Here is a 14,956-nt window from a genome sequence, read left to right as displayed (position 1 = left end):
TGTTGTTTTAATATTATTGGGAACTCTATCTTCCACGGATATCATGATGGTTTTATTACTTCAAATATAATTTTGACTACTCGTGTGAAAAGAAACAGAAATGATCTCATGAAGTATCTCTTCCTTATATGTGTTGCTTATACATTATTTTGGTAACAAAATGATTTCCTATTGTGATTTCATTTCCTTAGATTTTAGTCTCCGTTTATATGAACCCTCGTCTCAACAGTTTTAAAGCAAAAATGTGTAGTAGAACAATCAGTTATTTTGTTTACACGATACCACATAACCTGGGTTGATTTATTTTCCCACCTGAATTCACCAGTGTTCTTTGGAGCTCACCCCTAAGTTTATGACGTGTATGATCCATTCAACACACATTCACTGAGTTCCTCTCTATGCTAGACTTTGTGTTCATCCCACTGTAAAGGTTAATGTTTTCATGCTAAACTTTTACACTTTCTACAACTTAGTGCTTCTGTAAATTTGCAGTTTGTCTTGTGCTAGCATCTAGGTCTTTTTCTCTGGCGGCATATGAAGTAACCCCAAGAAAGAATATCTCTATGTATGCATTTGTTTTCTTCCTCTTTTCTTCTTTAGAGGAAATTAGAGACCTCTTTAGCTTTTGCTTAATTTAAAACAACAACAACAAAAAACAACAACAACAACAAAAAACTTTGTCAATTCCTTCGCTTTCTCCATCCCCAAAGAGCAAGTTATAAATCTAAGAGCAAAATATCTAAGTTTGGTTGTTAGGAACCGAGGAAAGTTTGTCTGGGGTGCAGGTGGCTTGAAAGGGCAAGGGAGAAAGAGGGAGTTAGTGAGTGGGAAGAAAGGATTCTGCATTCAGAAGCAAGACTGTCAGGAGAGTTTCTTGCCTTGCAAATGTTTTGGGGTGAGAGAAGATATGATCCACTTTCCCTCTGGGCCCACAGTCATATTTGCAGTAGTGGATGTAGCACTGACAAGGGTGACGGCTGAGACCTTATGATGGTTCTGCTCCAGGACCTGGCCGTTGAAATGAATAGAGAACAATTCTGGCCCCGAGCTCATTCCCAGCAGATGCCAGCTGATGTGGTCATGGGCACAAACTGTTATATCTGAGAGAGAGGGAGAGACACAGGCCAAAATAAGCATTCAGTCAAATACTCTGTGATCAAACATTCACTCACCAAGTGTACTGAGCACCTGCTGTGTGTGTCAGGCATTGTATAAAGCTTTGAGGGAACAGACACTCCAGTTATAGTTTGTGCCCTGCAAAAGCAGACATCTGAGTGACCAGCAAACAAGCAGTCACAACTCATTGTGATAAATGGCATTATACAGGTAACAACAGAGCCTAGAAATGGCAGATGTTAACTCAGAAACACAGGGGTTGCTAAAGGATTAGGCCAAGAAGGGAACCAGAACTGACTGTTCTGGTCTGAGGGGTTTCCCAAGATTCAGGACTTTCACTATTAGAACTGGTAAAAAGTCCATGGCAAAATGGAATGTTTGGTCACCCCAGTCTGATCTCAGCTGGAGGGAGTCAAATCACCAGAACTGCCAATAGGGCTGAGTTCAAGCACTTAATCCTCTCAGCTCTCTAGCTCTCTAGTGGTCGAAGCTCTACCTAAGGGAAGAAGATGTGAAGATGATGTGAGGATTTTCAATTGTTATTTTTACTTACTTTTTGATTGTTTTAATGACAAGTCAACGAAATCACTTTGGGGTTACACACTCTCCTTAAAATGCAGTGTACAAGTCCTCATTATGCTGGGCCATTGGGAGCTTTTCATGGAAGGAGTAATGATAACTGAATATAAAAACTTAGTTTTGCTCCTTCTTTGCTCCTACAGTCACTGGGAAAATGCTCCTTTGCTCTGTGGGGAGACTCCATCCTTGGCTTTTAGGTTTCCGTTTTACATCTCAGATACATAATCACTAGATACTAGATAATGGGGCTGAGAATCAGTTCCTTACCCACACAAAGGCTTGTCTTTTTTAGGAGACCGTTGCAACAAAGCCAGGATTCCTTGCATCACTAGGAGGCTTTGGTGGAAGCATTTATCCATGCCAAAGAAACGCTTATATTGAGTTCAGCAATTAACATATCTGTGTTAGCATTTATCATATGTATTCAATTTATTCTGCTTTATAAGGCAGAGGGTTTTTACAAATGTTTACTATTCTTAGTTTCTACTGATGGCCTTTCCCTACTTTGTCCCATTTACCCCCAATTATTCTTTTGGGAACTATAAATTCATAAACTCTAAGCTCAGATCAATTTGTTTTTATTTTTGTGCGTATGGTTTTGCTTTTCTTGGCATCCATATACTTACACAGATTGTTCACTCTGCCAGGAAATAGATATTAGGATAAATGGTTAGTCCACTTTTGTAAGTAAGCACATTGAGACAACTAATTTATCCAGGGCCACAGAAGGTAGAGAAGTGAGTGAAGTCTGAACTCAGATTATCTAAGGTCGAGGTCAGTTAACTAAGCCCCAGTTTTTACAAGCTCCTAGTATTGGAACTTGGGATCAACACTGAGAGTCATATGAGTATATTTTCAGAAAACCAAGTGGAAAATGTAGTCAAATGAAATAAATACAATTTAAAAACACTACCCAGATCTCAACTCTTAACAATATTTGTGTTTTAGTAAGTGAAGCTATTTGTGATTTTCAGATGGCATTAGAGAATAACCTCTAAGAAGTTTAGTGTTTTGAAATATAGTTTATTTAGTAAAGTGGAATTTTAATTTTTTAATGTTTTTCCCTCAGGCTAGTATCATATACCCTGGATCTTTAGTTGTAGGTCAGTTCTACCAGAGAGAAATAGGAGAGATGTGGTCTAAGTGGGAATCGGTTATTTTTTCTCTTAAGGATTGCTATGATTTTGCCTTCTCATAAGAGCCCAAATGCAAATGGAAAGAGAAAATGTTCTAGATGCCATTGAATATTACTCTTCTGTCGCCTTGTGAAATGCTGTTATTTTGTGTGTGTTAAGGATTACTCCTAATCTGTTCATCTTTACTGCAATCTTCCTGCTGATCCTTCCTGCTAGGGCTTGTCCTTGAAGAAGCCATGGTCATCATATAGAGGAACTGCAGAACTCGGAGAGAGTGGCTGAGCTGATACCTTAAGGTCTTACTCAAAGTACAGGCCAAGGTGAAACCTACTCAGGTCACTATACCTAACAAGGCTGCACATTTCTTCTCTAGCTTCTAATTTGTCTCTTCTATTTCCTGTTTAAAACAAAAAAAAAAAAAAAAAAAAAAGAAAATATTTCCTTCTTGATAGGGAGTGGCAAAACAGTGAGTATGGTCAACTTCTCTAGTGCTTTGAAGAAAACAGGACCGAAAAATTACTAATGATTTTACTGTTGTTTAATGGTGCACAGCCCTTGTGTTACCTGGCATTGTCGCATTCACATATCCATTGACTGTGTACATTAGGGATGATGACTGGCTCCAGCTCTTGCTTTCATCAAACACAGCAAACAGTAGCACAATTTGCTTGTCAAACATCTTCTGTGTCCCATCCTCAGTTAGGGTCCCTATGAAAGGAAAGACATGTTTTCAGTAGCACTGCAGATAGAAGACTCTCATTAGCTTTCCAGGATAGCAAAGAGTTTAGGGCAAGCAATCAACCATAATGATTTCAACTTGAAGAAATTCTTATTTTTTAAAATAGCATATTTATCAAGTAACAATGGTTCTAGGGTTATTTAAAATCTGGTGCAACACTGTCTTCTTTGATACCTTCTTGCTTGGGGGAACAGGTTTTATTTCATCCAGCTTGGGAAGAAAACATTTGGTGACTCTCAAGACTCTGTACAAGTATCCATTTCCTCCAGTCTCAATAGAACAGTATATAGATATGTTAGCTCAGTTGGTAAAAGCATCATGCCCCAAGTTTAATGCTGTCATCTTATTTGTATATGAAAGGGGGCATTAGATAATTGGTTGGAAGTATCAGCATTAATCCATTTTCACTATGAGAAAAACATGCTGCTGATGGTAAAATGCAAGAAGAGTCTTTCATAAGTTTTAAGGTTTTTTTCAGTACCATCACAGTATCTTATATATACCAGGAAATGAAAAAAAAGTATTTGTATAATGAGTAAATACATTGGGAATGTATGTAGGTATGGTCTGAGTGTATGTATAGGCAGATGGTGAGTCCATCACGTTATTTCCCATGCTGTGGCTCACTGTGGTTGTTTGCTTGTTTTAATGAAAGATGGGCTGGATTCTCATGGGATAAAATGAAAATCCAAGCTTGCTCCTAAGAAGCCCAGCCAATAAAAGTTCTTGTAAAGTCACTTGAGTGTGTTTGAAACCTACCACCCAAAGTTTTCAACTTGTTTATAAGAAAGGAAGCTGGCATTTAATGTGTTTATAGAACAAATTACCAGCCCAAACCTCAGATATGTCAAATATGTTAGCCAAAGTTCTTTCCAAGAGCTCTTTCAGCAGAGTATAGGCTGCTGTATACTTTCTAAAAGACTCTGGTCTTGAGGTAAATGTTACAGATCATACAAGCATGACATCAGAACATACTCTCAAACAGGAATTTGCTTGGGAGAATCTTAAGGACTGAGATGAAGGAGGAATGAGGAGAAACAGAGGTGGATCCACACCCTGAAACAGCAGGTACTTTTTTCTCTTGTCAAACAGTGATCTGGTCTCTGTGACCTCTTCCTCTGCTTGATGTACAAGAAGTTACCAAGATGTTCCCAAGCTTTGTCCCATGACAGAACTACTGACCATTCCAATATTTAGTTGTTGAATCTTTTGGTGGGGGTGTTCTTACCTTTTTTACAGATAAGCAGGGGCCCAATCAGCCCAGAGTTAAAGTCCTCAATCAGATTTTCATGGGAGTAATAGATGTGTGTGAGACATGGAGGGTCATCATGGGTGGGTCCACTGTCCTCACTGATACTCCATTCATAGGTGTATTCTCGGCCTGGAGCCACAGTGTCGTCCATCTTCTCCACAGGGAATGTGTGGTCAAGGTAAGAAGCACCTGGAGGAGTAAGAGCCATCAAGACATGTGGGCAGTTTCTGAGGATTGCGTTTTCACCACTCTCAAATCTGGGGATAGCTAAGATGAGCTCTCTGGAGATGCATATGTCCTTCAATAGTGAACTTTCATTATTTGGAAAGATCCACATATGCCCATTTCTATGCTCATGTAGTTACAAAGGCTTTGATAACATGGTGATCTTAAGAATAACAAATGTTATTTGTAAATTAAAGTTTAGCAAGTTAATTTTCCAGGGTACCTGAACAATTATTATTTATATATGATCAGAGAATTGAATCACATTTGATCAGTAAATCATCTCAGAATATAAGAATGGGTGATATCTTCTTTGTGGTTTTTAACAAGACATACTTAGCCTATTAACATGAGATGGGAGGATAGTCAGAGCTGTTTATATATTGTTTTGTTTTGCTATTTCAGATCTTCTTTCCAACTGCTGTGATCCTCAGCTTTGTTTTATCTCTTTATTTCATCTTAGCCACCTGATTATCTCAATTTTTTCCCCAGAGCCACAGCGTCTAACTCCCCTATGCAGGCTGGTTGTCTGTATGAATATGAAATGTGTCCATCCTCTGAAACTTAGATGTCTTACTTTGTACTTTGTGCACCCAAAGACCCATCATTAACACCTCCATGTATACTGGACTTTCCCTACTGATAGGAGAGGGAGAGGACGAAGAAATTGGTCTTCCTTATTAAAGAGAGGGAACTGAGATGCTCAATGTTAAAAGAAGTGTAGAGGGTTGGGTGAGGTTTTCAATAATAAAATGGAGCAAGTGAGGTCAGGAAGGGGAGAGGTGAGTGCCATAGATAGCCAAGTGGAATGGACAGTTTCCTCTGCCTGAGGAATTCCTCATTTAATTAGGTGAAATATTCCCTATCATCAGCTGGTGCCGGAATTTCTCTTTGGGATGCAGTTATTTTTGTTTGGTACAATAACTTGATAAATTCTTTAAGAGAAGAAGGTGAGAACATCAGTGTGGATGTAGGCAGACAACAAGGATCTGGAAAAAAAAAAGCCTGAAATGTTTTACATGATGGGGTAAAAGGCCAATAAAAACTACTCTTACGGAAGCAACTACACTTTTTGAAAACTGAAATGATTAATCCTTCCCCTCCCCTTCCTTTCTCTTCCCTTTCTTTTCTTTTTCCTTTCCTAGTTTCTTTTCTTTTCTCCTTTCTTCCTTTCTTTGTCTTCTTCCTTCCCTCTTCCCTACCCTCCTTCCCTCTCTTTCTTCCTTTCATTATCTTTATTGAGGTATAATTTGCATATAATAATATTTGCCAGCTTTAAGTATAGTATTTGCTGAGCTTTGATAAAAAAAAAATTACACAGTCTTATAGCTATAGTCCCAATCAAGATAGAGAAGGGTTTCATCATTCCAAAACATTTCCTCATGCCATTTGTAGCCAATGCCCTCCGGGCCCAGACAACCACTAATCTGCTTTATTTCACTATAATTTGGCTTTTCTGTAATGTCATATCAATGGAATCATTATACACCCTTTTGTGTTGGATTAGTGTTAGCTGGTGTGGTATATAATTTTCTATCCTTTATTTTTTACCTATCTTTGTCTCTCTCATAAAGCAGATTTCTTAAATTCTGCGTACAGTTTAGCATTGCTTTTTATTCAACCTTATTTGTTTCTTAATTGTAGTGTTCTTTCCATTTACTTTTAATGGAATTGATGATATGGTTGGATTTAAAACTGCCATCTTTATATTTATTTTCTATTTGTCTATCTGGTCTTTATTCCTTTTCCCCTTCCTTTCTGTTGTTTTTTTTTTGATTGAGTATATTTAATGATGTTTAATCTCCATTGTTGGCTTCTTAGCTTTGTTTTCTTAGTGGTGCCCTTCAGTTTACTATATATAATACATTTTTAACTTGTCACAGACTTCCTTCAAATAATATTGTAGTACTTCACTTGTAAGAAGCTTGCAATAATATATTTCCATTTCTTCCCTCCCAGCCTTTGTGCTATTGTCATATATTTTATTTATATACACATAATATACCCCACAATAAATTGTTACTATTTTGCTTTAACATTTAGATAATCAACTGCCTTTTTAATAGATTAAAATGAGGAAAAAATTTCTCTATATTTATTAACTTCTGGAACTTTTCATTCCTTCTTATGAATCTAAATGTCTCTCTGATATAATATTTCTTCTATCTAAAGGAGTTCCTTTAACATTTTTTTCTGCTCTGCTAGTGAGAAATTCTTTCTGCATTTGTATGTCTAAAACACTCTTTATTTTGCCTTCATTTAAAAAAGATTTTTTGGCTTGGTATAGAATACTAAACAGACAGATTCCCCTATCTTCCACCCTCCAAACACTTTAAGGATGTCCCTAATTGTCTTCTGGTTTGCATAGTTTCTAACGATAAGTCTGCTATCATTTCTTGGTTTTGTTCCCCTGTATGTGATGTGTGTTTTTATCTCTCACTGCTTCCAGTATTTTCTCTTTATCACTGGTTTCCAGCAACTTGATTGTGATGTGGCTTGGTGTGGTTTTCTTCATGTTCCTTCTTCTTAGTTTTGTCAAACCTCTTGAATCTGTTGGTTTGTAGTTTACATTACATTTGGAAATTTTTCAGTCATTATTTCTTCAAATACTTTTTCTGTTCCTGCTACTTCTGGGATCCAATTACACATATGTTAGATCACTTGATATGGTCCCACAGTTCACTGATGCTCTGTTCACTTTCTTCAGCCTTTTTAATCTCTGTATTTCATTTTGCAGTTTCTATTGCAATGTATTAATATTTTCTACTATTTCCTTTCACAGCGTCTAATGTGCTATTAATTTCATCCAGTGTTTGTTGTATTAGTGGTGCCCTTCAGTTTATAATATATAATTTTTTATCCTTTATTTTTTATCTTTATTTTCTATGCTTTATTTTTTACTTTTCATGTCAGCAATTGTATTCATCTACAGAAGTTCTGTGTATGCATATTTATATTCTCTATCTCTTCATCATGCTTATGCTTTTCTCTGCTTTCTGGAACATATTGGGAAGATTTATGATAGCTGTCTTACTGTCTCTGCCTGCTGCTTCTATTCTCTCTTTCACTTCTCAATCTGTTGAGTTTTTTCTTGGTTATGAGTCATCTCTTTCTGCTTCTTCTAATGTTTGTTTATTTTATTAACATTGTGTATTTACCTTGTTGTTTGTTGCATTCTTGTTAACCAATATTGAGTTTTATTCACAGTTAAGATACTTGAAATCAACTTGATTCTTTCAAACCTTATTTTTTATTCTGTTGCCTCCTCAGCAGCCTGTAGTCTAATTTTACCCACCTACTGTTTCTAAATCCTTCTGAGAATTCTATCCAATGCTCATTTATTAGGAGGTCTTTCTATGTTTGATGGTAGGAACATAAACGATTACTGGCCCTGCGTAAGGTCCAGGGACTGTTCCACCTGTTCAAGTGACATTTTTCTTACCCTCGGTACTTTCCTCACGTGTATGTGCAGATCAGTATTCAACTTGACAAAACCTCTCCGTAGATTCTCAAGAGCTCTTTCTCTGTGATTATACTGTCCTCTCCAGGACTCTGCCCTACAAATCACAAATTCTAGCCACTTAGGCTTCTCCGAAGTCCAAACTCTGTTTCCTCAACCCATAGAGACTCTGTCTGGGTTCTCCCTGCTTGTGCTGTTCCCTGGCAACACTCTTCAAGCAGTAAGCTTAGGCGCTCATAGGGCACACCTGGTTTATTATTCTTCTTTCATTGTCTTGAGTTGTCTGTCATTCGATGTCTGAAAACTTCTGTTTTATATGTTTTGTCTGCCTGTCTAGTTGTTAAGAAAAAGGGTAAATCTGCTTCCTTATGTTCAGAAGCCAAAGTCTGAGATGCTAAATTTCCATATAAAATATTTTTTACATTACAGCAATGTCAGCTTCCCTTCTTTAATTGTACGTTTCCCCATCCCAACTGTGGAAAATCTATTCCACTCAAAACGCTTTGCATGAGTTTGCATGGCATCAGCATATGTTTGGATTCTCCAGGTGGGAGTGGAAAATAAGGCACATCCATTCATTAGCAATGAAGGATTCAGGTACTACAGTGATTTGCAATGTACCTCATGAGGTTCTGAGCATGGAAACCATAAGTTGAGTAGGTATATCTAGATTTACTTCTTGCGTAAAGTCCTTAATGTGGACCACAAGTCCATGTATGATTTACCTCTACTTCTCTCTTCAGTCTTATCATATGTCTTTTCTCTTGTTTACTATGGGCTCCTTGTCCCTTGGGTCCCCTGTCAGTTCCCCAGACATCCAAGTTCTGTCCTACCTCAGGGTCTTTGCAGATGCCATTCCCTCTACCTAGAGTGCTCTTCCTCCTTTCTTCCTTTTGATAAATATGTGCTCGTCATTCAGACATCACCTTGAATACCGGTTCACTTCTACCTTTATCTCCAATTCTGATACACATTTTTTTCTTTTACAGCACCCATCACAATTTGTAATTAAATGCCTGTGAGATTATATGACTAATTCCATTTTCTTCTACTAGATCATAAGTATTTCTGTCCTGAACATTTTGGTCATCCAAGTGTGAGTTCCTCAAGGCAAAGTGCTGGATTGTATTTGTCTTACTGTCTCTGGTGCCTTCCATAGGTACATGGAGAAGCATGGAACATGAACATGAAGAAGATGCTCAATGAATATTTATTAAACTCCTAAAATTTAAGGTCCTATGGGTTAGAGCCTAGGTCAACAAGTCAAAGCTCATGGCTGTATGTTGTTACGATTGTATAATGTTAAAATAGATAAAATGCCAACATTAAAAATCCAGAGAAATTATATAAGAATCTGGATTACTGGTTTCTCTTTAAAAAACAAAAACCTGGAGATCTGGTTAACAACAGCACCAAACTCCTGCACAGAATTTGGTTGGACCTGGATCTTAGCTGCCCTTTTCTGCTTTCTGATTATCAGTACTTACTGGACCAATTTTGTTCACTGAACTACTCATCTGGCTACTATAGGCATCTGAGTTTGTGAACTTTGCACTAGTGTAAAGTGGACTTCGTTGTGTCTTCCCCCAACACACCCCAAAGGATAGCTTGACACGAATAACTAATATTTACTCTAGGCTGTACTTTCACTTTGATAATAAAACTGTCAAGAGCTGAGAAATGATAAAAGCTTAAGTCACTTCCTGTAAGTTATAACATAATTCTAGTCTATAAAGGAAAAAAAGTTTATGGAGAAAGTCTCCACTAATAAGCAGGAAGCATTATCTGTGAAAGATTACAAAAGAGCTTTGGTAGCAAAGCACAAACAGGACTGATAAGGAGAGTTGCCCTCTCAGGTCAGAACTTGTGTATTAACTGAAATTAGCATGGCTAGTTGATGAGCTGCACTATCTATCTTGAATCAAGCATGACAGCCCTTCTTCAATGCTTCTTGCTACATGGCCTCAGAAAGTTGAAAAATGATGTTTCTGGACAGGCAGCTTCCACTGTTTCAACTGTTAAAACATCACATGGGGTTTCTATAGTAGAAAATGATATTCTTTCCACTGCCTTCACAAGCTCCCCTAAGGGCAAAACATTATATTCTTTGCAGAGTAGGAGATAACTTTTGAAGTTCTTCCTCCCTTTCTTTTTCTGGGTAAATGTGTGCTTATTCTTCAGATGTCAGATCAAATATCATCTTACACCCTTCTTGATCTCTGATTGTGACATATGTTTGTTTGTTGTTAGTTTTTTGACAGCACTCATCGCCATTTGTAATTCAGTATTTGTGAGATTATATGGTTAACGATACTTTCTTCTGCTAGATAGTGGGAGAAAGCACTTGAACTTTAGGGTCAGAGTTGAAATATCTTGGTGGTTGTATCATTTGCTAACTGTGGGAACTTGGGAAGGTTTCTTGAAGTCCCTTTAGACTCAGTTTTTTCATTTATAATTTAAGATAATATAATCCTTTTTCTACAGATAACTTTATCCTTTTTGATGGGCTATGAAGACTGGAAAATATTTGTAAAATTTCTGGCTCCTAACAAATGCTCTGGTAGCCTGTGGGAATACATGTTCACATTTTGGTTAAGTATTTTCTTTCCCAGCCATGTTGCAATTAATACAGCCTCTTTCCTTTATGTTCTACTTTAGATAAGATATATCTTAAGTGTGCTTGAGTTCTGGTAAGACATGTGAGTAAGATAGAAATTGGTGATTTTCTTAGTTTGGGTTGCTGTAACAAAGTGCCCTGGACTGAGTGGCTTATAAACAACGGACACTTCTTTCTCACAGTTCTGGAGGCTGGAAGTTTAAAATCAGGGTGCCAGCATGGTTGGGTTCTGGTGCAGGGTCTCTTCCAGGTTGTAGACTGCCATCTTCTCCTTGTATCCTCACATGGTAGAAAGAGGGTGAGTGAGAAGGTCCCTTTTATAAGGGCACTAATCTCATCATGAGGGCTCCATCTTCATTACCTAAAAATCTCCCAAAGGCCCCACCTACTAATGCCACCACACTGGAGGTTAGATTTCAATATGTGAATTTTGGGAGGACACAAACATCCAGTCCATTGCAGTGATGTATCTATTCCGAAGGTGATAAAAGTAAGTAAGACTTTTTTGGTAAAAGTACTTTTTTTGTTTTTGGTAATAAGTAAGACAAGGTACCTGCTCAAAATTATCAGCAAAATCAATAATTTTAAAGCAAGGGAAAATAATGCATAGTCCCTACTTTCTAATCAGTCCTCAGTCCCTCAGTTTAGTTCAGTAATGATTAATATCATCATGACCATGACCATCATCATCCACTAGGTTCCAGGCTCTGTGCTAAATGCCAGAGCACAAATGTAAAGAAGACAGGGCCTGGGCCCCAGAGGGGCTCAGCCTAGTTAACTCTAGGGTACATGTTGGTGCCCTAATTGTGATAGGTTTGACCTCTAGATTTCTTCTAGGGCTACAATTAGAACACACTGTCAATCTGGAATGAGAACCAACCAATGTAAGTATCTAAAAATTGCCTAAGATGCTATAACACTTGTGCTAGGTATAGCAGGGTGACTGATTTCCTAACAATATTGAACCTACTTGCAAACAATCAGTGTTTCACACCTAGATTTATTTTAACACATACTGGGCTTAAAAAATTATTGTATATATTTGTGTACATGATATTTTGAGATAGATAATGAAAGGTTACTCTAGTCACACAAATTAATGTCTGTCTAATTGACCAAACTAAATTACTCAGAATTTCACATTCACCTGTCAGTTAAATATAAGATGAATTTCAAATAATTAAATGAATGATGTTAATTAAGTTTAGTATACTACTAAAAGTTGAATTATGAGCATCTTGAAACACTTAGTGAATGATATAGACTTGCACTTAGGATATATTCTATAAGTACACTGAATGAGGACTGCTAATGAGATAATTGGGGTATAATTTTATCAATGCTTTTATTCTTTTCACTTCAAATTATTTTACCTTTAGTCTAGAATAAAACAGGTTTGTTGTATCTTTGATTTTGCAACATACATTAATATAAAGTATAAATACAAACAGCTATTAAGAGGAAGCGTTTGTGAGATGCAGTTTTGGTGAATGTGATTTTTACTTTGTAATCAAAATAAAAAAATTAAGCTCTAAACTGAAAAGAAGAGAAATGGACAGGGACAACTATTGTGCTAGAGCACAAAAAGTCCTTGTTCAGCTGCTTGCTGGAATAAAATCTTTACACAAGGGTAGCTCTTCATTTATATTTACTCAGTTCTGTTCGTTTCCTGCTCAGTCAATAGTCAGCTTTGTATTGTATTTATTCTTGTCATGATGTACTAATTACTTGCCAAAGGCTCTCAGTATTTTTTAAAAATGAAAAATGGTGCATACAAGCTTTGGGAAAGTGAAGTTACATAAAGAGCCTTTTTGGTTACCCATTAGGGTGCTCACTCAGTAACTCTTCCCTTGTTACTTATTTTTGTGAACAACTCTTTTCCTCTCCTAAGTTAATAAACTTAGTGAATGCTTCAATGCATTCAAAGATTCAGAATATTCTTTTAGAAGCTATAATGTAGGCAATGGGCAAATCAGTGCTGATGTTTTATAAAGAGCTGATTTCATTGCACAGGACTTGCAAGTCTCTTTGGAAAAGGGATCCACATTTTTGTGATTTATTAAATATACAAACTATAGCCATTATAGTTTGTTTCAGGTGTTTATCATATACTCAAGGAAGTGTCTACATAAGGCCAAAATATTCAGATGAAAAGTGAAAAAATGTAATCACCTACATTAAGTCAAGCATTGGAATGTTTTGGAAAAATCTAAAAGAGTAAATTTTTGTGTAGAGAATTTGGCAACATTTAGATACAAGGAACAATGTCTGGCAGAAAACATGTTTTATTTGGAGAGCTGGCTTACCAGCAGATGGCTATATATTATAGAACTAATTTTGTGACATTACATTCATATGCAACTCATATATTTAAAATATGAGAATATAACTAAAAGAATAATATTAAATTCTCTATGAAACAAGCTTTTTAAAGGTAATTGACCAAAACAACTTTGAAAATTTTACTGAACAACAAACTTTGCTCAAAGATGTAGCATTAAAGTCAATTCGATGCATGCTAGTTACAGAGTTTCTGAAAATTTAACCTCAAATTGAAACCCTTTAGTGATAGTTTTTAAGTGATTAGTTACAGTTGCAGATACTTTATTCCCTGATCTAAAACAATCGTATTAAATACTTTTTAAAGGAAATGTCCTTATAAGCATTTTTATGAATCACAATTTGTCCATTCTGTCAAAGAGGGTTATCCAGAGTTGTCTTATGTTCTGTTGTGGTTTCTCAGGCCAATGTAATACTATCTTAACCCCCTACCACCCATCTCTCTAATATCTACCTCTGAGATAGAGGAATCTGGATTCTCATGTAACTGGCTTAGCATGCAGTTAGTTTATCCCCACTCCTAAAAAATAGCTCAAATCATAGAGGGAGGCTATAGGTGAGGGTTAGTGTCAGACATGGAGAAGGAGATGTTTTATTTTAATGCAGAGGGCATAATAAAATCAACTTACAAGGCTTGTCTTTTGCCATAAAAGATAGTATCTGTTTACTAGATTTGCATCTCATTTCCAAGGTAAAATTTTACTTTCCCTACCAATATGTATTTACCTTTCTTAGATTCATAGGACCAGAGGCAATATTATACAACAATAATCATGTCTCCAGTGAAAGTTGTGGGAGCATTTTAAGCAATTGCTCATAAATAATTGCTGGCTGTGAGGAATATAGGGAAAAATAAACAGTAAAGGAAGAGGGATAATGTTGCAAGGTTCATTCACTGTGCAAACAGCCCAGGTAGGGTCCAAAGTCTACAATTCTTACCTCCTCCCTTATTTGAAATGAAACCTGCATGTGACATTTTGATATTTTGAGGTTTCTCTCCCTTCTTCTTTATATTGCTGAACTTCTGATGCAGTCATCTGGAAGCCTCATAAATAGGTGAAGTGGTTGTTCACTATGTCACTGTATGATTGATTTCATGTATGTCACTGTATGATTTTAAGAACATAGGAGAAACTCCTGTGCACACTACCTCACCCAGAGTCTTGCCAAATTCACTTTAGAAGAAATTTCAGTGCCACAGTTAATGCTTCATTGTTTTTCCTCAAGCCAAAGATTAAGTGCTAGTGCAAGTACTCCTAAGGAAGGTAGTTCATTGACCTATTATCAGTCACTTATTAGTGGGAATGAGTTTGACAACAGTTTATATAGAAAATAATACATTTAAAAATTACTTTCTGATTTTTTCTGAAACTAACAAGTTTTCGGATAAATACTAAATTATTTGAACACATTTTAATTGAAGAATTATCTTTACTATCATAGCTAATATTTATTATCTGTTATATGCTAGTCATTTTTCTAAGATTTCATG

The 14,956-nt window shown here is 36.5% G+C and overlaps 1 protein-coding gene across 1 annotated transcript in view; it reads right to left on the bottom strand.

The window, feature by feature from the left end:
• Window positions 1-14,956, bottom strand: part of F5 (coagulation factor V) — a 72,399-nt gene that overhangs the window by 41,636 nt on the left and 15,807 nt on the right. Inside the window, exons 4-6 of the mRNA XM_024239435.2 lie at window positions 4,799-5,011; window positions 3,396-3,539; window positions 879-1,100 (exon numbers count right to left, since the gene is read on the bottom strand). Coding sequence (XP_024095203.2) covers window positions 879-1,100; window positions 3,396-3,539; window positions 4,799-5,011 — 579 coding nt within the window. The remainder of the gene's footprint in view (window positions 1-878; window positions 1,101-3,395; window positions 3,540-4,798; window positions 5,012-14,956) is intronic.

Source organism: Pongo abelii, chromosome 1, assembly GCF_028885655.2.
Source record: "Pongo abelii isolate AG06213 chromosome 1, NHGRI_mPonAbe1-v2.0_pri, whole genome shotgun sequence".
In the NCBI taxonomy this organism is placed as follows: Eukaryota; Metazoa; Chordata; class Mammalia; order Primates; family Hominidae; genus Pongo; species Pongo abelii.
The sequence above is the reverse complement of the archived record's forward strand: the minus strand, read 5'-3'. Positions and strand labels throughout refer to the sequence as shown.